The sequence below is a fragment of the Dama dama genome, chromosome 17 (assembly GCF_033118175.1).
Source record: "Dama dama isolate Ldn47 chromosome 17, ASM3311817v1, whole genome shotgun sequence".
Lineage (NCBI taxonomy): Eukaryota > Metazoa > Chordata > Mammalia > Artiodactyla > Cervidae > Dama > Dama dama.
Window position 1 is genome coordinate 62,946,082 of NC_083697.1, and position 23,790 is coordinate 62,969,871.

At 36.5% G+C, this 23,790-nt stretch overlaps 1 protein-coding gene and 1 non-coding gene across 3 annotated transcripts in view; one reads left to right on the forward strand and one right to left on the reverse strand.

Moving 5' to 3' along the window:
- UBE2K (ubiquitin conjugating enzyme E2 K) overlaps positions 1 to 23,790 on the forward strand; it is a 71,540-nt gene that overhangs the window by 42,076 nt on the left and 5,674 nt on the right. For both annotated transcript variants that reach the window (XM_061164594.1, XM_061164593.1), the window contains 4 exons: positions 3 to 96; positions 4,312 to 4,370; positions 15,830 to 15,912; positions 23,539 to 23,638. In XM_061164594.1, the coding sequence (XP_061020577.1) occupies positions 3 to 96; positions 4,312 to 4,370; positions 15,830 to 15,912; positions 23,539 to 23,638 (336 nt within the window). The remainder of the gene's footprint in view (positions 1 to 2; positions 97 to 4,311; positions 4,371 to 15,829; positions 15,913 to 23,538; positions 23,639 to 23,790) is intronic.
- LOC133071953 (U6atac minor spliceosomal RNA) lies at positions 7,846 to 7,968 on the reverse strand. Its single transcript, XR_009696574.1, has one exon. It is a non-coding gene; the product is annotated as a U6atac minor spliceosomal RNA (small nuclear RNA).

The window sequence follows — 23,790 nt, forward strand, 5'->3', positions numbered from 1 at the left end:
AGACGAGCAAAAATCAAATTAAAGTAGATCTTGTAGATGAGAATTTTACAGAATTAAGAGGAGAAATAGCAGGACCTCCAGACACACCATATGAAGGCAAGTACTTTTTTCTGTATCAAAATATTGTGCGTATTAGAACTTATCTGAAACACTAAATCAGAATAATCTTAAGCATTTATAAACTACATGGAAGGTAACTTCATTTGGCTTAAGGATATATACAGCAGTTTTTAAATAATAAATTCAGATACTTAGCTAGACTGATTTTCTTACTGAATTTTAGCTAACTTTTTTCTTTTCCCAAAACAGATTTAGTAGAACTAAGCTACAGGTTATATTATGTTAGAATTTAACAGTGTAAAATTAAATTTACATCTAGCATGTTAAACCTTTTAACTTACATGAACTCTCAGTTACCCTTCATATGGTATCTGTAACAAACTTTGTCTTAAATTTCTGACTTACGTTTATTTTTTAAAGCAAAGTTCCTCTTCCCTGTTTGTCATTTAGCATGTAATTCACTCATATGTCTTTATACAGGCTGTATTCCAAATATTTAATTTTCTTTATTCAGGAAAGCTTTTAAGTGGTCATTTCAAGCACATAGAAAAGAAAGGAGGCAGTTTTCCTGAACTCTGTTCACAAATTAAGTCTTTATACTTTAGACCATGGAATTGGGGTGGTAAGATACAGAAAGAAGCTTTGTAAGCTTTTTATCCACTCATTAGGCAGATCTTCAGTAGTGAATAATATTATATATTCGAGTTCATATGGCATAGCCAAGATTCTTGCATGTAGTAGGCATTCACATATTTGATAGAAGTCCTGTAATATTGTAGTCATAGCATTTATTGAGCTTTTACTTATTAGAGGTTTATGTGTCTTTGCTCATTCAGTCCTTAAAACATATCTTATGAGGTAAGTACGGTTATCACTGTTTCATAGATGAGGAAACTTAAGCTCAGGAAAGTTAAGTAACTGTTTAAGACGTCTCAGCGCACAGCTGGGATTTGAGTCCCTAATAGCCTTTGACTCCAAAGCCTTTTTTCCTAATCTCTTTCTACTCTTGAATAAATCAGGATTGATTGAATGTTGGAAGTGGTGGTGATGTCTCTTTTGAATGTAGTGGTTCTATAATTCTGTAATGAACAATAAGTTAAAGTTTTTCAGAAAAATTCAGCGTCCTAGACTATTTGTTTTCATTTGAATTTTTAAAGGCCCTAAAATATCATTAGCACATTCTACCAAATCTGAAATGGTATAATTTTATTTTTTGTTTTATAGTTCATATGAGCCATTTCTAGACTTACTTAATTTTTTATAGTGCCTCCTGTATGCCAGGCCTCATCTGAATTCTTTCATGAATGGCTATTCAAAATATTCATGTAGTCCTTTTGACAGTTGTTAGATGGAGAAGAGATCTTGAGTTATCTTGCAAAAATCAAGTTAGTCCTTAGTAGCAGATGTTACTTATGATATACTGGCTTCTTCTGAAGCTAACTTCTTCTGAAAGCATACATTATAAATATTCTTGAATTGCTTTTTTTAGGTTGTTTAGGTGTGTTTTTAAAAGATAGTATGGCAGTAGCATTATCACCCTGCAGCTCTTCCAGGGAATTGATATTTATAAACAAGAGAACTCCTGAACTAAACAGAGTTTGTTACCTTCTTAGCAACTCTTAATAAAGGTACATGAAGTTTTTAAAAATTGGACAGTACACACTTACTTGCAGGATGATTAAGTTATAACTATACCACATTCATTAGTTAGAAACAAGCTTGATCATTTTTAAGTGCTTATTTCTGCTGCTGCCACTGAGACATTAATGTTTGATAACATTAGTTTTAATATGCTTCTTGGATATGTATTTGAAGTAGATTAACTTAAATTGTATTCTTATAAAACTATTGAAGAGAAGTTCATTTTGTTTAAGAAAAGCATCAGTTGAGGGCATTAGCTTAGATACTTTTTTTTGCAACATGAATGGGATAAAATATTTTGATAATGTGTATCTCAGGGCTCTTGCTAAATTTTGAAGGGTTTTTTTTTTTTTTTTAATCTCAATAGCTAAGGCAAAAGTTTACATGGGAATGTTAAATTGTTAATAGCCATCATTAAGAAATCAGGCAGCTATTTTATGTAGTGTAGAAAGTAATCAGATTGAGTTAAAATGACCATGTTATTGTATATGTTACCTCAGTTTTCTTTTGCCTTAATGGCTCAGTGGCAAAGGAACAATTTAGTTCTTGAGCCTTTCTCCCTAAGAGCTGTTTTAAATTTACGGAATCATTCTTGATGTTTAAAAAAAAATCTCACTGCTACCCCAGCTTCCCTTTGGACTAAGTTAAATTTAAAGATAATAGATGTTTAATATTAAAAACTATTCTTCAAGAAGTAAATATTTTATAGTGAAAGCTGTTATGATAGTAATGTAGTTATTGAATATTATAAAGCTCTCTTAGTTGTGTTGTTCTGATATATATCAAATAATGTTGCAGTTAATGCTGTATTGATTATATATTGAAGTTGTCAAATAATGTGAGACAGAGCATACTAACAGCATATGGAGTAGAAATAGAATTTGGGGGACTCAAGGGTCCAGCATTATTTCTGTAGTATTTCAGGGCTCTCATACTACTCCTAAGAGATTGTTTTGGACATTCAGGAAGGAAAAGCTTTATATGAAAGGTTATAGAGACAGTAATTTGAAATTTAATAGAAAAAAGTAAAGTTCATAGGAAGGAAAGAGAAGACTCTACATATTACTCAGGCCAAATTTATTATACCTATATTTGAAGCTAACATTTATAACTCTGAACAGAAAGTTAGCTCTGTATACACAAACATTTCCTGAGGTCCCGCTCTCTCACCTGTTTTTTCCTTTTGTTTCTTTGACTTCTTTGCTTCCTGTTTCACTGCTGTCATGTGCTCTGTGCCTCAGGCCTCTAGTTCTGCTTGTGTATCAGTCAGTCTGAGATGCTATTAAAAAGAATAAGCAGGAAAAGAAGAATTGGAACCAAAAAGGGCAGAGAAAGTGGTACCAAGTGAACTGCTTCTTTTATTTTCAGACCTGCACTCATTTATTCCTAAGAGTGAAAGAAGTGCAGGATATGCTGAGGACTGAGTGTATCGAGTGTGAAATCGATACTGTTCCTAGTGCACAGTTACTGCTTGTATTTTATTACTTTTTACCGTGGAAAATTTCAGATACATACAGAAGGCACAGAGTATAAAGAAACTTCCATGCACTCATCAGCCAGCGTTAATAGCTGTCAGTTCGTGGCTAGTCTTTGATCTAAGTCATCACTTGACTGTTTTGAAGCAAACCCAAGGCGTAGTTTTATATATAACTATTTCACTGGCACAGTTTTGTTTGTTGTGTTTTGGAATGGTAAATACTCTATGTTAATGGAACATAAAATTTTAGAATTAGAAGTTTCCTGAGAGTTATGACTCAAATCCAGTCTGAAGTCCAGTGCAAGACTCCCCCTTCAGAGTTTCCTGAGGGGCAGTTAGCCTCCCTTTTAATATCTTAGTATGGAAAGCTAGATAAACTTTTTTTAAAAAATGCCCTGTTTAGCTGCTAGTTGCTTAAGATAACTTCATACCAGTATGTTGCCTACTGTGTATATATTACTGGTTAGAACAATCTCTTTGTAAAGTTTTGCATTTTATATACCTATTTAGAGGAAGAGAGTAGGTTTTTGTCTTTGTGCCTACCTCTTGTCTTATTGTTGAATTTTGTTTTTTAAATTTTAACGAGAAGTATTGGTATTTTATGTCCCAAATAAAAGTTTGGGACAGTTTCATATTTGAGAACCAGCTCGATTCAAATTTTTTTCAGCTCATGACATAATCTGTGTATCTTTATTCTCTGTACCTTCTGTGCCTTTATACTTCCCTTCCTTCTTTCCTTTTTTCTTGCCATTTTTTTGTCTTATTTAGCAGCTTTTTTCAGTGTGGATTAAAGGAAGCAAAAGCAGATAGAACCTGTACTCTCTAATTGTTCCAGTGAATTCTTTGGTGTTGGATTGTCTATAGATTTAATGTATTCATCCATCTCTAGTCCAATTATTCACTGATAATCTAATATCGGTTGTATAAAATGGGTATTCTGTATGCTTTATGTGACCTTTATATTAAAAACTAGTAATATTTTGTCTATTTCCTTTTTGGGTTTCAACTTTAAACTGAATCTGTTGTAATTGAATATAACATAGTATATGTTTTGAAAAGTTCTATCACTATATTTGGCTTTACATATTTGAGACAAGCAACATTCTTAACTTTCTGTTTTCCCCATTTTTTAGGAGGAAGATATCAACTAGAGATTAAAATACCAGAAACATATCCATTTAATCCCCCTAAGGTATCGTAAGCCCATTTTTATGCATGAACTATATGTCTTGGTTCATTTAATTAATATATACTTTAATATTTATTAAAATTACAGATTTTGTGTGTGTGTGTGTGTTTGCTGTGTAAGTTTGGTGTGGACAAGGTTTAAGGTAATGGTGATTTGCTTCTGGAATTAGAATGAAAAGCAAGCTTACTTAGAGGCAGCTAGTAGTGTATTTAGACAGGAACAAGATATGTATCAGACAATGGCTTAAATTCTAGGTCTGGAAAAACTTGCAGTGCCCCAAATTTAGAGAATCTTATATAAATTTTTATTTGCCTCAAAGAAATATATATGTGTGTGTGTGTGTATATATATATACATTTTTTTTTTTTTTTTTTTTAGGGAATAGTGTATTCTGGATTTATTCAACATTTATTTGAATGCTTTGTGCCAGTATAGCAATAAATAAAGCTTTTACTGTCCTTGCTGTCATGGAGCTCATGTTCTAGTGGGACGAAAAAAGTGAACAAATCACTGCAATTGTGATAAATATTAAAAGAGGAAACAGAATAACCTAGGATTGTGTATAACAAGTGGAACTAACCTAAACTTACATTTGACTGAACTCCTTCCTTTACATCTTTACTTTTGCTATCATCACCATTTTAGTTTAGGCTTTCAGCTTTATTACGTCCCCTGTTTTGCCTGTTACTTAATCACCGTTTCATTTTTACCACTAATGTTCATTCTTTGTAGTGCTGTACTGTAGATCTTCCTAAAGTGCATTTTTTATCATGTTTTGTTTCTTCTCTTTCCCTGTTAATAGTCTAAACCCCTTATAGCGATGGGCATTTAAAATCTCCTATAACGTGCCTCTGTGGTCTTTTCCAGCCTAATCTTCTGCCAGTTTCACCCACAAAATCGGTTTCATTTTCCAACCTAGATTATTTGCTGTTTGTATAATGCTTATTCTTTCACGCTTTTCTGTCATTTTCACTTGAATCATTATCCCTGCCTTTGGCAGTGCTGGTTTTCTTCTGAGGCCTGGGTAAAGGATCACTCTCTCCATTAAGCTGTGCCTGTCACAGTGTTCCTCCCTTTACTCTCAATGGCATTCTATGTAATTTATGTAGTACTAACACAGTTATAGTACGAATCAAGGTATTGTATTATTTGGTGATGTGTATCTTTCACTAGCTTTTGTGTTCCTGAGGTCAAAGACCATGTCTTAATACACCTTTGTATTTTCTGTGATTCCTAAAACTATAGGCTCCCTTGAGCATATGATATTAGTCTTTCCAGAATTCATTCATGCAACCTACTGGTTGTCCTCTGTTTAAGAATAGACAAGATAATGGAAGTTTCAGGGTAAAGTTGTGTCACCTGACATTGTGAGGTGCCTGTTTCTCTGTTATTTATGTTCATCTATTTTCTGATAAACCTGATTGATTTTTTTATTATGGTAAGTAAACATAAAACTTATTACCTTAACCAATTGTAAGTGTACAGTTTAGTGGCATTAAGCAGATTCACTTTGTTTTGCATCTATTACCACCATCCATTTTCAGAACCTTTTTTCCTTTACTAAATAATAACTCCCTGTTTCCTCATGCTGGTAACCAGTTACACTTGATGTATTTTGGTCTACTCTAGGTACCTCATTTAAGTGGACTCATTCAATTTTTATCCTTTTGTACCTGGTTTATTTCACTTAAATGTCTTTAAGGCTCATCTGTGTTATAGTTTGTATTGGAACTTCTATTAAACTTTCATTTTACATCTGTGACATAATATTCATCCTTATCTTAGTTACCCTCAACTAGGTAATCTTGATTGTCAATATTATCATTAAAATAAAATAAGTAGTAGTCTCTCTCAGTTCAGTTCAGTCGCTCAGTTGTGTCCGACTCTTTGCGACCCCATGAATCGCAGCACGCCAGGCCTCCCTGTCCATCAGCAACTCCCGGAGTTTACTCAAACCCATGTCCATCGAGTCGGTGATGCCATCCAACCATCTCATCCTCTGTCGTCCCCTTCTCCTCCTGCCCCCAATCCCTCCCAGCATCAGGGTCTTATCCAATGAGTCAACTCTTGGCATGAGGTGGCCAAAGTACTGGAGTTTCAGCTTCAGCATCAGTCCTTCCAATGAACACCCAGGACTTAGTTTATTTTAATTGTAGAATACTATAAGTTTAAGAGAAGATTTTAAAATGTTTTGCAATAAGGATGACCTCCAAGCCTAAAAAATAATTTTTTTAATGGAAACGAGGGAAGAAAGAAAAGATCTCAAGAGAGACTGCTCTCAAACACTGTATTTTTACTATTAAGTTAAAAAAAAAAAAAACTATATTTTTAATATTAAGTTAAAAAAAACCCACTATATTTTTACTATTAAGATGTCACTTGCATTGTGCTAAGAATTTTATATGCCTTCCTAAGACAGTCTTAATGAGGGAACTGAGGGTTAGAGGTCAAATAGAAACTAGATTTGTAAGGCCTACTGTGCTCTACTTCCTTGATCCTACTGAGGAAAGAGTAAGGGCAGAATCTCTGAAACAGTGAATGTGGCTCTACCAAGAACAAGAATCAGTTCAGTTCAGTTCAGTTGCTCAGTCGTGTCCGACTCTCTGCAACCCCATGAATCGCAGCACGCCAGGCCTCCCTGTCCATCACCAGCTCCCGGAGTTCACTCAAACTCATGTCCATTGAGTCGGTGATGCCATCCAGCCATCTCATCCTCTGTCACCCCCTTCTCCTCCTGCCCCCAATCCCTCCCATCTGGGTCTTTTCCAATGAGTCAACTCTTTGCATGAGGTGGCCAAAGTACTTCAGCTTCAGCATCAGTCCGATGAACACCCAGGACTGATCTCCTTTAGGATGGACTGGTTGGATCTCCTTGCAGTCCAACGAACTCTCAAGAGTCTTCTCCAACACCACAGTTCAAAAGCATCAATTTTTCAGCACTGAACTTTCTTCACAGTCCAACTCTCACATCCATACATGACCACTGGAAAAACCTTAGCCTTGACTAGACGGACCTTTGTTGGCAATGTAATGTCTCTGCTTTTTAATATGCTGTCTAGGTTGGTCATAACTTTCCTTCTAAGGAGTAAGCGTCTTTTAATTTCATGGCTGCAATTACCATCTGCAGTGATTTTGGAGCCCATAAAAAACAAGAATAAGAGTTCAGATCTTACAGCATTTGACAGACTTTTTGATCTTAGGCAAGTTGTCTAAGGTGTTTCTTCATTTGTAAAATCATTTCAAAGGAGTAGTCCATTTAAAAAGTAGTATTTCAATAATTCTATGAGACATTTTTTAATATTTCTCAAATCAGGGTATATCTTTTAGTGGATGAGATAATTTAATTGGCCCAGTTTTTTTCTTTCTCATGGTATATAAAATAATGGTGTATTGAATACTTGATGGTACCTGAGGTTCAGTAAAATACAATACTTAGAACAGTATGCTGTAAATATTAGCCAGCATTATTTTTTACCGAAAAACATGATGGCTAGATGCAGTGAAGTAGGTGGCAGTGCCTTAACCATATGCACGTGGTCAGGCTCTAGAGCCTCTTCGGTCTTTATCAAGGGGAGTGCTCACCTTTCCTTTCATATAGCACATAGAAGTTCTAGATATCTACTCAACAGAAATGATAATGTGTCCATACAACAACTTGTACACAAGTGTTCATACCAGCACTAATTCATAACTGCCAAAAAGTGGAAGCTCTCTAAATGTCCATCAACTTAATGGGAAAATTAAATGTAGTTTATTTACCACATCTGTTTATAAAGATGAACAGGCTGCTATGTGCTATAAGATAGATGAACTTTGAAAACATCATCCTAAATGAAAAGGCCAGGCGTAAAAAGCCACACATTGTATAATGTCATTTACAAGAACATTAGAAGAGGAAAATCATAGAGAAAAAAGGTTGCTTAAGGCTGGAGGAGTATGAAGGAATGGGGAGTGACTACTGGTGGTTGCATAATTATTTTTGAGGTGTTGAAATGGTCAAAAATTATATTTTGGTGGCGGTTGCACAACTCAATATACTTACCACCAAGAAGTGCGCTTTATATGAGGATGGATTATTGTCTCAATAAAAGTGTTTATTTCCCTCTATTGTTTTCATTCAGTCGCTAAGTCATGTCTGACTCTTTGCAACCCCATGGACTGCAGCATGCCAGGCTTCCCTGTCCTTCACTATCTCCTGGAGTTTGGAGTTTGCTCAAACTCAAGTCAATTGAGTTGATGGATGCCATCCAACCATCTCATCCTCTGCTGCCCTCTTCTCCTGCCCTCAATCTTTCTGAGCATCAGGCTCTTTTCCATGAGTCACTTCTTTGCATCAGGTGGCCAAATATTGGAGCTTCAGCTTCAGCATCAGTCCTTCTGATGCATATTCAGTGTTGGGTTTCCTTTAGGATTGACGGGTTTGTTCTCTGTGCTGTCCTAGGGACTCTGAAGAGTCTTCTCCAGCACCACAATTCAAAAACATTGATTCTTTGGCACTCAGCCTTCTTTATGGTCCAACTCTCACATCTGTGCATGATTACTGGAAAAACCATAGCTTTAACTACATGGATATGGACCTTTATTGGCAAAATATTGTCTCTCCTTTTTGATACACTGTCTAGACTTGTCCTAGCTTTTCTTCCAAGGAGCAAGAGTCTTTTAATTTCATGGCTGCAGTCAATGTCTGCAGTGATTTTGGAGCTCACAAAGATAAAATATGCCACTGTTTCCCCCCTTTTTACATCTATTTACATCAAATGATGGGACCAGATGCTATGATCTTAGTTTTTTGAATGCTGTTTTAAGCCAGCTTTCTCACTCTCCTCTTTCACCCTCTTTAAGACGCTCTTTAGTTCCTTTTTGCTTTCTGCCAGTAGAGTCGAATTATCTGCATATCTGAGGTTGTTGATATTTCTCTTGGCAATCTTGATTCCAGCTTGATTCATCCAGTCCGACATTTTGCATGATGTGCTTTGCATGAAAGTTAAATAAGCAGGGTGGCAATCTATAGCCTTGACAAACTCCTTTCCCAGTTTTGAACCAGTCCATTGTTCCATGTCCAGTTCTGCTGCTGCTTGAGCTGCATACAGGTTCCTCGGGAGGCAGGTAAGGTGGTCTGATAGTCCCATGTCTTTAAAAATGTTCCCCAGTCTGTTGTGATCCACAGTCAAAGGCTTTGGCGTAGTCAGTGAAGCAGAGATGGGTGTTTTTCTGGAATTCCCTTTCTCTGTGATCCAGCCATGCTGGCAATTTGATCTCCAGTTACTCTGCTTTCCTAAATCCAGCTTGTGCATCTGGAAGCTCTTGGCTCACGTGCTGCTGAAGCCCGGCGTGAAGGACTTTGAGAATGACCTCGCCAGCGTGTGAGAGGAGCAGTTGTGCGGTAGTCTGCGCGTTCTCTGGCGGCGCCTCGCTTTGGGATGGGAATGGAAACTGACCTTTCCCAGTCCTGTGGCCACTGCTGAGTTTTCCAAATTTGCTGGTATATTGAGTGCAGCACTTTAACAGCATCATCTTTTCGCATTTGAAATAGTTCAGCTGGAATTTCATCACCTCTGCTAGCTTTGTTTGTAGTAATGCTTCCTAAGGCCCAATTGACTTCACACTCCAGGATGTCTGGCTATAGGTGAGTGACCACACCATAGTGTTTATCTAAGTCATTAAGACCTTTTTTGTGTAGTTCTTCTGTGTATTCTTGCCACCTTTTTTTAATCTCTTCTGCTTGTTAGGTCCTTGTCGTTTTCGTCCTTTACTGTGCTTGTCTTTGCATGCAATGTTCCCTTGGTATCTCTGATTTTCTTGACAGGATCTCTAGTCTTCCCCTTTCTGTTGTTTCATGTATTTCTTCTCCTTGTCCAGTTAAGAACCTCGCTTTGCCGTTCTCTGGAACTCTGCCTTCAGTTGAGTATATCTTTCTCTTTCTCCTTCGCCTTTCACTTCTCTTCTTTTCTCAGCTCGTCGTAAGGCCTCCTCAGACAACTGCTTTGTGTTCTTGCCTTTCTTTTTCTTTGGGATGGTTTTAGTCACTGCCTCCTGTGCAGTATTACAAACCTCTGACCATAGTTCTTCAGGCCCTCTGTCTACAGATCTAATTCCTTGAATCTATTTGTGTAATCATAAGAGGTTTGACTTAGATCATACCTGAATGGCCTAGTGGTTTTCCCTATGTTCTTCAATTTAAATCTGAATTTTGCAATAAGGAGCTCATGATCTGAGTCACATTCAGCTCCAGCGATTGTTTTTGCTAACTGTGTAGAGCTTTTCCATCTTTGACTGCAAAGAATAAAATCAATCTGATTTCAATATTGACCATCTGGTGATGTCCATGTATAGTGTATAAATCTAAATCCAGAGTGATGTCATAGTCCTAGCTCTGTTTTAGGCACTTGATACATTATTTCATTTAATCTTTGACATCACTATTTTAACCCTTCCTCTTTCCACCATTTTTAGAAAAATAGACTAAAAACATAAGAACTGAGGTCTCTCTGATGTTTTTGCTACTGTTGATAGCTCATGTTGCTTTTCAGGCCACTACTGTCTTAATTCCAGTTATTCCATATTGAGGTAGCTTCAAGATTTAGAAAAGTCTTCGTTCAGTCAGCCCAAATTTGCTTTTCTTTGGCTTCAACCAGTTGTAGTTGGAATTTAGTATCATTTTAAATGCAGTCCTCCTCTAATTTATAGTATTATGCTTTTGCAGTAAATGGTAATTAATGTATGATAAATATGTTCTGGATATTTCCTATATTAAATTTGAATTTTTACTGCTTGGTGAATATAATGGGAAGAGTGGGGAATAATTGTGTAAATTTCTTGCATAGTTAAGTTCACATATGTTTAATACATAGCCTCAGGTTTCATTTTTTTTTTAATAATCACCTTACATGTCTTGGATGCTTGCCAATCTGTTCTCCAGAAGTCTGTTTTTAAAAAAATACTTGATTTTTGCTTGTGCTGGGTCTTTGTTGCTTTGCAAGGCCTGTCTCTAGCTGGTGAGAGGGGGCTTCTCACTGCGGTGGTGTCTCTTGTGGAGCTCAGGCTTCAGTAGCTGTGGCACACAAGCTCAGCAGGTTTAGCATGTGGCGCTTGGTAGCTGCTGCTTGTGGGCTTATTTGCTCCAGGCATGTGGAATCTTCCTGCACCAGGGATCGAACTTGTGTCCACTGCATTAATAGGTAGATTCTTATCCTCTGTGCCACTAAGCAAGCCCCTCAGGTTTAATTTTAAACTTTATGAGATTAAAGTATTGAAACTGTTAAATTCTCAATGCTGTGCAGCCAAAATTGCACCAGATTGAACGCTTACATTGATTTATTTTAACATGGTCACAGAGAATTTTCTGCTCATTTTTTTTTTTTTTTTTTGCAATAAACTATTGACCCTCAAGAGCAGAAGGTTTACTTCTGGACAGAGAAGATGTATCTTTGAGTCAGCTGAATATAGTGTAGAAGGAGTTTGATTCAATGCATACTTAAAAGTAAAGTGTAATATATACTCTATTAATGAAAAACTCATTAAATTAAGAAAACTAGTTCAGTGATTTGTCCAACTGATTATTGGAGATTAGATTGTGAATTTTCTTCTTTTTCCTTGGTGTTACAAATACACTCTTAAATGTGAAATTGAGTATAAATACCAATGGTAATAGCCTTTAGTGAGTCTTCTCTTCTGCATATGTATATTTAAAATAGCATTTTCTTTTGTACAAGTTAGTTAAAGCAGGTTTAATATTGTAACTCTCATGAGTTCCAAGCTTGAAACTGGAAATTCCTGATGGAAATAGATTTCATATCTGCCATGAGGTAGAAGGTGAAATTTTTGTTGAATTAAAGACTGTAAAAACATAGGCTACACCCTGTAGGAGGAGATAAGATTGCTGATGATGGTTTTTACCAAATAGAGAGTGAGGACAGTCCCCTTCCTTCACTTCAGTCTGGTCACATCATGTACATGGTATTAAGGTTTCTGTTTCTGAATTCTTTAAGAGCTCCTCGAAATTAATGATTGTTGTCAAGTTATCCAGATGGTGCTGTTATTGGTTTCACTTGTGAAAATAAGGAAGCTTGACTTGTTATTTGTGTAAGTATTTTAGTACTGTTTGTTTTTGTTGTTGTTCAGTCGCTCAGTCATGTCAGACTCTTTGCAACCCCATGGACTGTACCATGTCAGGCTTCCCTGTTGTTCACTCTCTCCTGGAGTTTGCTCAAACTCATGTCCATTGAGTTGGTGATGCCATCCAACCATCACATCCTCTGTCGCCCTCTTCTTCTCCTGCCGTCAGTCTTTCCCAGCATCAGGCTCTTCGCATCAGGTGGCCAAAGTATTGGAGCTTCAGCTTCAGCATCAGTTCTTTCAATGAATATTCAGGACTAATTTCCTTTAGGATGGACTGGTTTGATCTCCTTGCTGTCCATGGCACTCTTGAAAGTTTTCTCCAGCACCAGTTCAAAGCCATCAATCAGTTGTTCAGCGCTTAGCCTTCAGCACACGGTCCAACTCTCAGGTTCCTACATGACTACTGGAAAAGCCGTAGCGTTCATTATACGGATCTTTGTCAGCAAAATAATGTCTTTACTTTTTAAAACGCTGTCTAGGTTTGTCCTAGCTTTTCTTACAAGAAACAAGAGTCTTTTAATTTTGTGGCTGCAGACACAGGGAGCTCTTCCTGGTGCTCTGTAAAGACCTAGAGGGGTGGGGTGGGAGGGTGAGTCAAGAGGGAGAGGATATGTGTGTACTTATGGCTGATTCACGTTGTTGTATGGCAGAAATCAACACAGCATTGTAAAGCAATTATCCTCCAATTAAAAAAAAAAGTGTGGAAGACCACACAGAGAACTACTTACAGGACAGTTATATCGGTACTAGTAGATAATGGAGCAACTTGGAAAATTATTCTCTTTATTATTATCTCCAAATTCAGAGTTCCTTGTTCCTAAAATTGTAGATTGTAGTACAAAGAAATAAAGTTTAATAATTTCACATATTAATAATAATGTGCATATTAGTTTTCATGTAGAGTCTACTGAGAATCATTTACTGAAGATTCTTTAAAAAGCAATATACAATTTACACATCCTTAGATCATCAGCCGAAATCATAAACCTTTTGACATCTTCACTAGTAGATGTTTAAAATTCTGTTTTCCTTGGGACTTCCCTGGTGCTCCAGTGCTTAAGACTTCGCGCTCCCACTGCATGGGGCACAGGTTTGTTCCCTGGTAAGGGAACTAAAATCCTGCATGCCTTGTGGGTGTGACCAAAAAAGAAATTTTCTTTTTTTTCTAATCTTGTTGAAAATACTGAAACTCAAAACACTTTGCTGTCCTTGTGTCACTGAAGTTGTGGCTTATTGTTATCTCATATCATCATAAAGCTTTGAACTCAAATGGTAAAAATTGTGATGTGAAAATCATGGTGATATCCGTTACCAAGAAATGTTTTTTGTACATGAGCCCTATATGCCGGTCTTATTTGATCTTCACTATATTTGAGAAGGATAATGTTTAGCTTTTTAGTAACAAGTTTGTCTTAATGTTAATTGTATATTTATTCAGTGTGAGGCACCTCAGATGCTTGGAGTGCTCTACTAAGCAAATAGGCACCATGCATTTGAGGGAAGACTAGGCTAATGTGGGAGAGATTGTAGAAGTGTGATCGGTGCTGTGACACAGACAAGTGTAGCGTGCTGTGGGATCAGGTCAAGGAGAGGGGTTGTGGAAGTTGAAACTTGGTGAATCAGTATGTGTTAGCCAGAAGAGGATATTAAGGTGTGTTATTGGAAGAAATGTATGAAGGCCCTGAGGCAAATAGGACTTGTTGAGCACTTGCTTTGAATGTGGGGTGATAGTGAGGTTTGAGAGATAAACTAGAGCCAGTTTAAGAGTGTGGGCTTACATAAAGGAAATGAGAAGTCCTTAAGAGGCCTTACGTGAGTAGTGTCATGAATCTGGTTTGTTTTAAAGAGCTCTTTGGTTTCATTGTAGAAAATGGATTAGAGGGAACAAAACTGAAAACAGTAAAGTCAGTAAACTGTTGAGTAAGCCAGGAGCATAATGATAGTCTCCTTTAAGGAAATGGTGTTCTGTGGGTGGAAAGAAGTAGGTATCAGTGAAAGCAGTAAGTGTAATTTTTTAAGAATTATAAAAGAACTAGGAGTGGAAAGTCTCCATTAGTTTTAGGTATTTTGAAGTCATTGGTGACCTACAGTGCTTTTTCAGATGGTACATATGTTAGTGAGTATGTGCGGAAATAGGGATAGATAGCATAGTATTCTTGCCTGGAGAATCCCAGGGATGGGGGAGCCTGGTGGGCTACCATCTATGGGGTCGCACAGAGTCGGACATGACTGACGCGACTTAGCAGCAGCAGCAGCATAGACAAGGAGAAGGAAATGGCAGCCCACTCCAGTATTCTTGTCTGGAGAATCCCAGGAACAGAGGAGCCTGGTGGGCTGCTGTCCGTAGGGTCGCACAGAGTCGGACTCGATTGAAGCGACGTAGCAGCCGCAGCATAGACAGATCACGAGAAGCAGAAGCATAAATATTTTAGCTACTTTGCGTAAATAGCTTAGTTTTGGAGCATACATTGATGAATAATTGTTGTAAGGTACTTTTAGTTTGGCTTGTAGTAATCTGTTAAGTGTTAAAGAATTTTGACTTAGGTGACTATCATATACATGTCAAATAAAACCCTCCTCCGTCTTCTCCTGTTCCTCCTCCAGAAGCTCATAAGTAAGAGCTGATGAACTCGATTTCATTTCAAAGTTAGCATTTTCACTTGTTGATTTCTTGCTCTTTCATGTTAAGACAAACAGGTACATTTAGAATCTGAGATTGTGTGAGTTTGTATTTTCTATTGCTAACTAGTTATTTGATATTGGGTAAATTTCTTAGACTTTAAGCCTCAGTGCCTGGCAAATAATAGTAGACCTTTAAGTGTTAATTTTTCTAAAGTATTTGAGAAAAAACTGTTACAGAAAAATCAGAAGCAATCTTTCAATCACTTACTACATCTGTTTTCACATATTGATTTTGCTTTTTCCTTCAAACCTATTCTACACCCTTTGTTGCACTAAAAAATCATCATTTGCTATCTGTATTGACTTTATGTACTACCTAAATAGATCTTAATTCATGTTACATTTCTCATAACATCTAACACTATGCTAGGTAAGGTAAAAACACCTTAGTTATAGTTAATTGGTGGGTTTCTTTGAGCATTTATTAAAACGAATGTATGTCATTGACAGCATTCAACTTACTGAATGCTTTGTCTTCTACATCCATCCCTTGACCTAGGCAAAATGATGTAATGTTAAGTATGGGCTTTTTTAAAAAAAAAAAAACTTGGGAAAAAAAAAAAAAACTTGAGGATTTCTTTTTTTTTGAAGTTTTACTTAAATTTTATGGTTGTGTTTTTTTTTGCTGTTACTTAAAAACTCAAATGTGCTTTATATTCTAGGTCCGGTTTATCACTAAAATATGGCATCCTAATATTAGTTCCGTCACAGGGGCTATTTGTTTGGATATCCTGAAAGATCAATGGTAAGAGATTTTGAATTCATGTTCAAGCCTCATATGATTCTAAGTCTGTTAGAGTGTTAAATGTGTGCTTGGCCTCAAAGCATAAGCATAAGCATATTATACTTTCTCTTATTTGGGAAGTAATTTTAAAACTTAATGAAATCTCTCAAGTACATTAGAGAAAATATGTTATAATTGAAATTGGAATCTATATTTAAATAGTGATTTATTAGGAAATGTCAGATGCTAACTTTACATCTTGAAAAATCTTGGATTTTGTTTGTTGTTTTGGTAATTTTCATTTTTTGCTATCTTTGAAAGATTTTTCTGAAAGACAAAATTGAAGTATTGAAGTAATCAGCTCTGACTTGGGTGGAGTGTAGGCACCAAAATGTTAGAAGTTGTGCTAATTGAACACGAGGTTCTACGATTCTATGAAGTACCACCTTTATAGGTGGTGTCTTCATTTGTACAGTGCTTTTACATATTTTGTCTGATTTCCTAGCAGCATAGTGTTTAACCATTAGGTTAAAATTGTGGCTCTGCCATTTACTTACTTGTGTGGTCTTGAGTAAATTACCTGGTCTTTATGCCTTTATTTCCTTATCTGAAAAAAATGAGGTTAATACCTATTTCATAGGGCTATTGAGAAGCTTAAATGAGTTGTTTTATGTATTTCTCTTAGAGTAAAGCCTGGATTGAAAAATTCAGACAAGAGATAAAAAGTCATTGGAGTGGAAGAAAACAAGTTATGTGTTTGATTTGTCAAGAAAGGGAAAGGATGGAAGCTGAATAAGATAAAACAGGAATGACAACATTTAGCACATGGGTCAGTTGGTATATTTAGAAACTGGATGAACGGCAAGAGTTGCTGGTTTTGTTTTTCCATCTGATAGAGCACATCTGAATAAAGCCTCTTCCTCAGTGGATCATCTCTTGAGATCCAGTTCCTTGATCTGTGTTCCATACACTTAAACATTGAGCATTATGGAACAGACCTAACTATTTTCTGGGTGTCTTCTGATTTGTGACTTTATAGTTTGTTGAATTTCTATGCCTCCATGTTTTTATCTTTAAAGTCATCTCAAAGGTCCCTTGTAGCTCTTATTGTTCAGTAATCTTAATGAAAACTTGCAGTGTTAGAGACATTGTCCTTTTTTCCAGGTGGTTGCCAGGACATCATTTCTTTTGTTCTCCCCTTCCTTTTCCCTCTCCCAGACTTAACTCGTTCCTGCCTGATCTCCTGAGCTTTTGCACATGATGATATCTCAGGGTTAAGTCGTGGCCTCTACTTCTTTCCACCTGTACTCACTTTCTTGGTGAGCTCATCTGATTTCATAACTTCAGCGTTTATATACCAGCAACTCACAAATTTATCTGTTCTGAACTCCAGGCATAGCACCTATACTTGACTATGTAATAGACATGTCCAATTTAAAACATGTTGAAACTGAACTGTTGATAATATTTCCCTAACCCAAAACTTATTTCTGCTCCATCCTAAGTTTTAGCAGCTACATCCTTACAGTTATTAAGGCCAGACCTCACCGTGATGCTTCTTTCTTTCTTTGGTACCCTTACACTCCATCTGCAAATCCTGTTACTGAAACCAACAGCATTTTGTTAGTAGTCTGTTACTACTGGCCTGGTCCAAGTTGCATTGCCTCTTGCCTGATGATTGCAGTAGCCTGTCCCTCTGCTTTTAACTTCAGTCAGGCTATTCTTAGCAGATAGAATGAAACCTCAGCCTCTTTGAAAACAAAACTCCACACTAAAATTTTTCACTGTCTTCTCTTTTTGCTGAGTTAGCCAGCAGTACTACCGCTTCTGATTATCTTTCTATAAATAGTTGAAAGATTATGGTGTATATAGAGACAGAAAACTTGAAGTTTTGTATCAGAACACTTTTGTCAGCTATTCTCATTTTCTAAGGCAGGTCAAATAGCTGAATTTGGTCTTTTTTCATATCTATATCATTCAAATAATAAAAGGTATCAGAGACATCAGATAAAATAGGTGAGATTGGATATCCGTGGATTTATGGGCCCTCCCCCTGTCCCACCAGCTTTGTTGAGGTAATAGACCTTCAGTGTATTTGTAGATGTCAATTTTTAGGCTAATTTGAAATAGTTATATTAGAAAACTGTTTGTTAATCTAAATTTTTTATTAGTACATGCGGATGGTGATTTACCTTTAATATTTGATGACTTGTATGTTAGTATGGTTTATTTCTTAACTTCATAACATAACCCTACATGCAAACTATTTTCTGATGTTTTTCCCCTGACACCTGTTAAGACTGAAGGTGTCTGTTTACCTGGGGAAGAAAATGGCAACACGTAAAAAATACTCATTGATACTGCTCTTTCAAAAGACATAAACAGGCAGAGAATATTTGGATGGTTGATAAGTTGTGCTCAGCACCATTAGTCATCAGGGAAGTGCAAATTAAAATCATAGTTAGATACCAGTGTAGTGGTTGTGGTTTAGTCACTAAGTCACATCTGACTCTTCGCAACCCCATGGACTATAGCCCACCTGGCTTCTCTGTCCGTGGGATTTTCCAGGCAAGAATACTGGAGTGAATTGCCATTTCCTTCTCCAGAGGAACTTCCAGACCCAGGGATCGAACCCAGGTCTCCTGTGCTGCAGACGATCTCCTGCATTGCAGGTGGATTCTTTATGGACTGAGCCACCAAGGAAGCCCATGATAGCACTACACACTTGTAAATGGTTCTTGTGCATTGCTGGTAATAATGTGGTTCAGCCACTCAACCAGCTGTACCTGCCAAAGCGTATACCTTCATATGGCATAACAGTTCTACTCCTCAGTATTACATGCAGGAGAAATCTGAGAGGAATGAGTGCGTATGTCCACCCGAAGACAAGAATATACATAGCAGATTTATTCAAACTTCAGGTAACCCAAATGTCTATAAGCAAGAGAATGGCTATATAATGGATTAATCGTACACTGAAATAGTACATAGCAGTAAGAAAAAAAAAAGACATGTTGACACAGTAACATGAATGATTCTCATAGACATGTTCAGTGACAAAAGCTAGACACAAAGAAGTACATACTGTATGATTTCATTTTATGAAATTCAGGATGAGTCAAAACTAATTTGGGGTGATAGAAACTATGACAGCGGTGGGGATAGGTAAGGGTCGTGAATAAGAGGGGCAAGAGGGGGGCTTTTTGAGTACTAGAAGTACTCTATATTTTTATCTAGGTGGTGATTGCTATAATGTATACATATATAAAAATTCATCTAGCTGTCAGGCAGTTTACTCTTAGTATACCTTAACAAAAAATTATAACAAAAAAGCTGCCATTCTCTTAAAGTAGATGCTCTTTAGGTAGCATTCAGTGTTTTGAATGAAAATAGATTATTTATTGATGATCTTTTGGAAGATTCTTGACAGACAAGTTAGTCAATAATACAAAAATTCAATGCTTTTTATTGTACATGTTAAAGACCCCACCTAGTCCATATGATGGAGAAGGCAGTGGCAACTCACTCCAGTACTCTTGCCTGGAAAATACCATGGACAGAGGAGCCTGGTAGGCTGCAGTCCATGGGGTCTCGAAGAGTCGGACACGACTGAGCGACTTCACTTTCGCTTTTCACTTTTCTTCATTGGAGAAGGACATGGCAACCCACTCCAGTGTTCTTGCCTGGAGAATCCCAGGGACGGGGGAGCCTGGTGGGCTACTGTCTATGGGGTCGCAAAGAGTCGGACACGACTGAAGTGACTTAGCAGCGGCGGCAGCAGCAGTCCATATGAATGAATATTCAATTAGCCATATTAACTGTGCTTATTGAAGTTTGAGATCTGAGCAAAGTTAATTTACTGAAGATAGTTTTATAAGGTACTCACTCATCAGTCATCAGTTCAGTTGCTCAGTTGTGTCCGACTCTTTTTGACCCCATGGACTGCAGCACACCAGGCTTCCCTGTCCATCACCAACTCCCGAAGCTTGCTCAAACTCATGTCCATCGAGTCAGTGATGCCATCTAACCATTTCATCCTCTGTCGTCCCCTACTTCTGCCTTCAGTCTTTCCCAGCATCCGGTCTTTTGCAGTGAATCAGTTCTTTGCATCAGGTGACTGAAGTATTGGAGTTTCAACTCACTCATATCCACTGATTAAAATTAGCTAACACATTTTGAAATTTCATACTCCTGCTTGGCTGTTAGGATTGGTTTTTAATAGATTTATGTTAATGTTACACATTATATGCTAAAAATCTCAAAGTTATCAGTAGTATGAATTTAATCAGTACTTTGTGAAAAGAAAAATAAATGAAAACTAAAGATTGTATTTTTATTTGTATATTTTTTTCACATTACCAAGTTTAGATTCAAAATTTCATGTAGAGCAGTCAAAAAAATGTACACATATCTTTATACCATCAAAGATGTTATAGTTTCTATCGTATTTAGGGCCAGAAGAATAAGTTTTGTTTTAATGTTAATTTTATTACAACTAATTTTGAAAAAATTGTTGTTTATGTTGATTTTGTGTTCAACTTTTAAGAACTTTGCATTTAAGTTTCTTTTTAAACCAGTTCTTAATGGTTTATGAATACCTCCCCAACATTTATTGTGAAAGTTTTCAAGCATACAGGAGACTTAAAACTTTTCTCATCGAGATTGTTATGAGTTAAATCCAGGTAAAACTCTAGATTTTCCTTCAGTTTTGAGAACAGACTGTCCCTTTGCATTCCTACCAACAGTGTACAGAATTCCAATTGCTCCACATCCCCGCCAACAAATGGTATTTTCTGTTTTTTTCATAGTAAACCAGCCAAATGGATGTGAGGTAGTGTGTGAGGTTCATTTTTTTGTTGTTAACAAGTTGTAGGAGTTCTTATATATATAATTCTTGTATAGTTGTATATATAGTTCTGTATATAATTCCCTTGTCAGATGTATGATTTTGTAAATATTTTCTCCCCATTGTGTGAGTTGCCTTTCACTATTGATTATACTCACTGCAAAGGAAGATTTATTTTAAAACTTTTTTTTTTTCTTTACATAGGAGTTCTTCATTTTGATATAGTTGTAGACCAGTTTTTCTATTTCTTATTTTGTTACCTGTGCTTTTGCTTGTCCTTTGATATGCTAGAAATCATGGCATGCTGCACTGTCATGGAGCTTTCACCCCATGTTTCACCTTCTAAGAGTTTTATAATAAGTTTTAGTCTTGGGAATTCCCTGGCAGTCTACTAGTTAGAACTCACTGTTTTACTGCGGGGTGTGGGGTTTGATCCCCAGTTGGGGAATTAAGATCCCACAAGCCAGGCACAGCAGCCAAAAATAGTTTTAGTCTTAGGTTTAGGACTTCGATCCATTTTGAACTGATTTTTTTTCTCCTTTTTTCCCTGATTTTTCAAAAATTGAAGAATGGTTAACATGTTGTTAGTTTCACATGTCCAGTAAAGTGATTCAGTTGTACATATATATTCTTTTTCTGGTTCTTTTCCATTGTAGATTATTACAAGATATTGAGCATGGTTCTCTGTGTTAATTTTGATATAGGATATAAGGCAAGGTGGAAGCTTTTATTTTACTTTATTTTTTTTTAAGGTGGAAGCTTTTAAAACACAACTTTTAAAAACTTCATTGAAGTGTAATTTACCTTAAATTACACACATTAAAAATATACAGTTTGATAAGTTTAGACTCATACATCCATGAAGCTGTCACACATCAAGATAGCGAACATACTCAACATACTCCAGAGTTTTCTAGTGGGTTCCTTTGTAATTGCTTCTTCCAGACTTTCTGCTCCCCCATCTCCCAGCAACCATTTATCTGCTGTCACTATAGATTAGTTTGCATTTTATGGAGTTCAATATAAATGACAGTTCCAATAGCATTTAGATAAAGAACTATTTGTATTGTAATTTTTCTCTAATAGATAAAATATAGACCTATGTTTGTGACACTGATTTTATTTTAGTTTAGAACAGCCTTTCTCAATTAGCTTTAAGTTGTATGCACTGAAGCAGTATTTCTCAGAAATTAACTTGCATCAGAATCACTTGGAGTATCTGTTAAACCACCCAAGAGGTTCTAATTCAGTAGATCCGGGATAAGGCTAAGAATTTTCATTTCTTACAAGTTCCCACGTGATACTAATGCTGCTGTTTGAAGAAACCTGTATGAGACACATTTCGTTAAATTTGTTGCTGATAGTAAATTAACTTTCCTAAACATCTGAGATGGCACTATTTATATAACCATTCTTAGGGAAATTGAGACAATACTTAATTTTCTCCCTTCTCTTATGGGGAACCCAGTTGAAAAAGACTGGTTTGGAATTATCTAATGTGTGGTGAAAATGGATATGTTGTTTAATAATCTTCTACATTTAAAACAGTTCACTATTATGTTATTTCACTATTGTATTCATAAATATTTTTTATAGTAACTGGTCAAATAATTTTTTAACAGAAATGCTCAGAATCCTTTCTGGTTAGGTAGGCAGCATTTTCTAGATAAATATTTGCTTTATAAACATTTAGAAGCATGAATATTAAGCCAAAAGCTTTCTTTTTTCAGAATATTATGGAGTGATTTATTTTCTTTCTCTTCATTTAAAATTTTTCATTGTAGTTGCTAAGTTACAGGTGTACAATATAGTGATTTGCAGGTTTTAAAGGTTGTACTCCGTTTGTAGTTACAAAATATCAGCTGTATTTCTGTTGAGTGCTTAGTTGTGTCCAATGCTTTGCGACCCCATGGACTTTAGCCTGCCAGGCTCCTCTGTCGTGGAATTTGTTGTACAGTAGATCCATGTAGCTTATTTTATACTTAATAATTTGTACTCCTTACATCCCTGGACTTCCCTGGTGGCTCAGATGATCAAGCATTGTGCAGTGCAGGAGACCCAGGTTTAATCCTGGGGTCAGGAAGAGACCCTGGAGAGGGGAATGGCTACTCATTCCAGTATTCCTGCCTGGAGAATTCCATGGACAGAGGAGCCTAGTGGGCTCACAGAGAGTCAGACACTAACCATCCCTACCCCTACATTGTCCCTCCCTTCTCCTCTCTCCCACTGCTGACCACTAGTTTTTATTTGTTTGTTATATCACTAGTTTGTTTTATTTTTTAGATTACACATTAAAGTGCTACTATATTTTTTTTTTCTGACATAACACTTAAGCATAAAGCCCTCCAAGTAATTTTATACTTTTTTGAAAGTAAAGGATATCTGCTTGATGGTATCTTGTTTTTAGAGTTACACAGAAAGGAAGTTACTTTGTCACTTTAATAATGTCTAGAGAAATGGATAGAAAGTTAAGTCAGTAGATAAAGCTGACCAGAATATTGGCAACAATAACATGGGGGTGGGTGGGTGGGGTGGAGCTAAGCCGATTAAAGGCAATTTGAGGTATCTTAAGAAACGGAAAGATTTACTTGTTTTAAAATATATATATATTTGTACATTATATATATTGTTTTAATATATATATGGTAGGCAGATATGTAATTATAAATTTCTAAGACTTAATTATATGATTGAGATAAAAATCTTTTTTAGCTCCAGTACTTTTCGTATTTATTCAGAAAACATCTACTTTGTCATGCAAACTGTTTTCAACCTGGATGTCTTCCTGTTTTGAATTTTAGGGCAGCAGCGATGACTCTGCGCACGGTATTGTTGTCATTACAAGCCCTGCTGGCAGCTGCAGAACCAGATGATCCACAAGATGCAGTCGTAGCAAATCAGGTAAGATCTTTCCTTTTGAAAGACTTCCTTATCTATGAGTCTTTAGTGGTTTGCAGTGTTAGAACATAAGCATATGTCTATTGAAACTAAATCTAGAAATGGTTTCCTTTCTTGCTGTGAGATTATTATATTACATATAATAGTGAAAACCT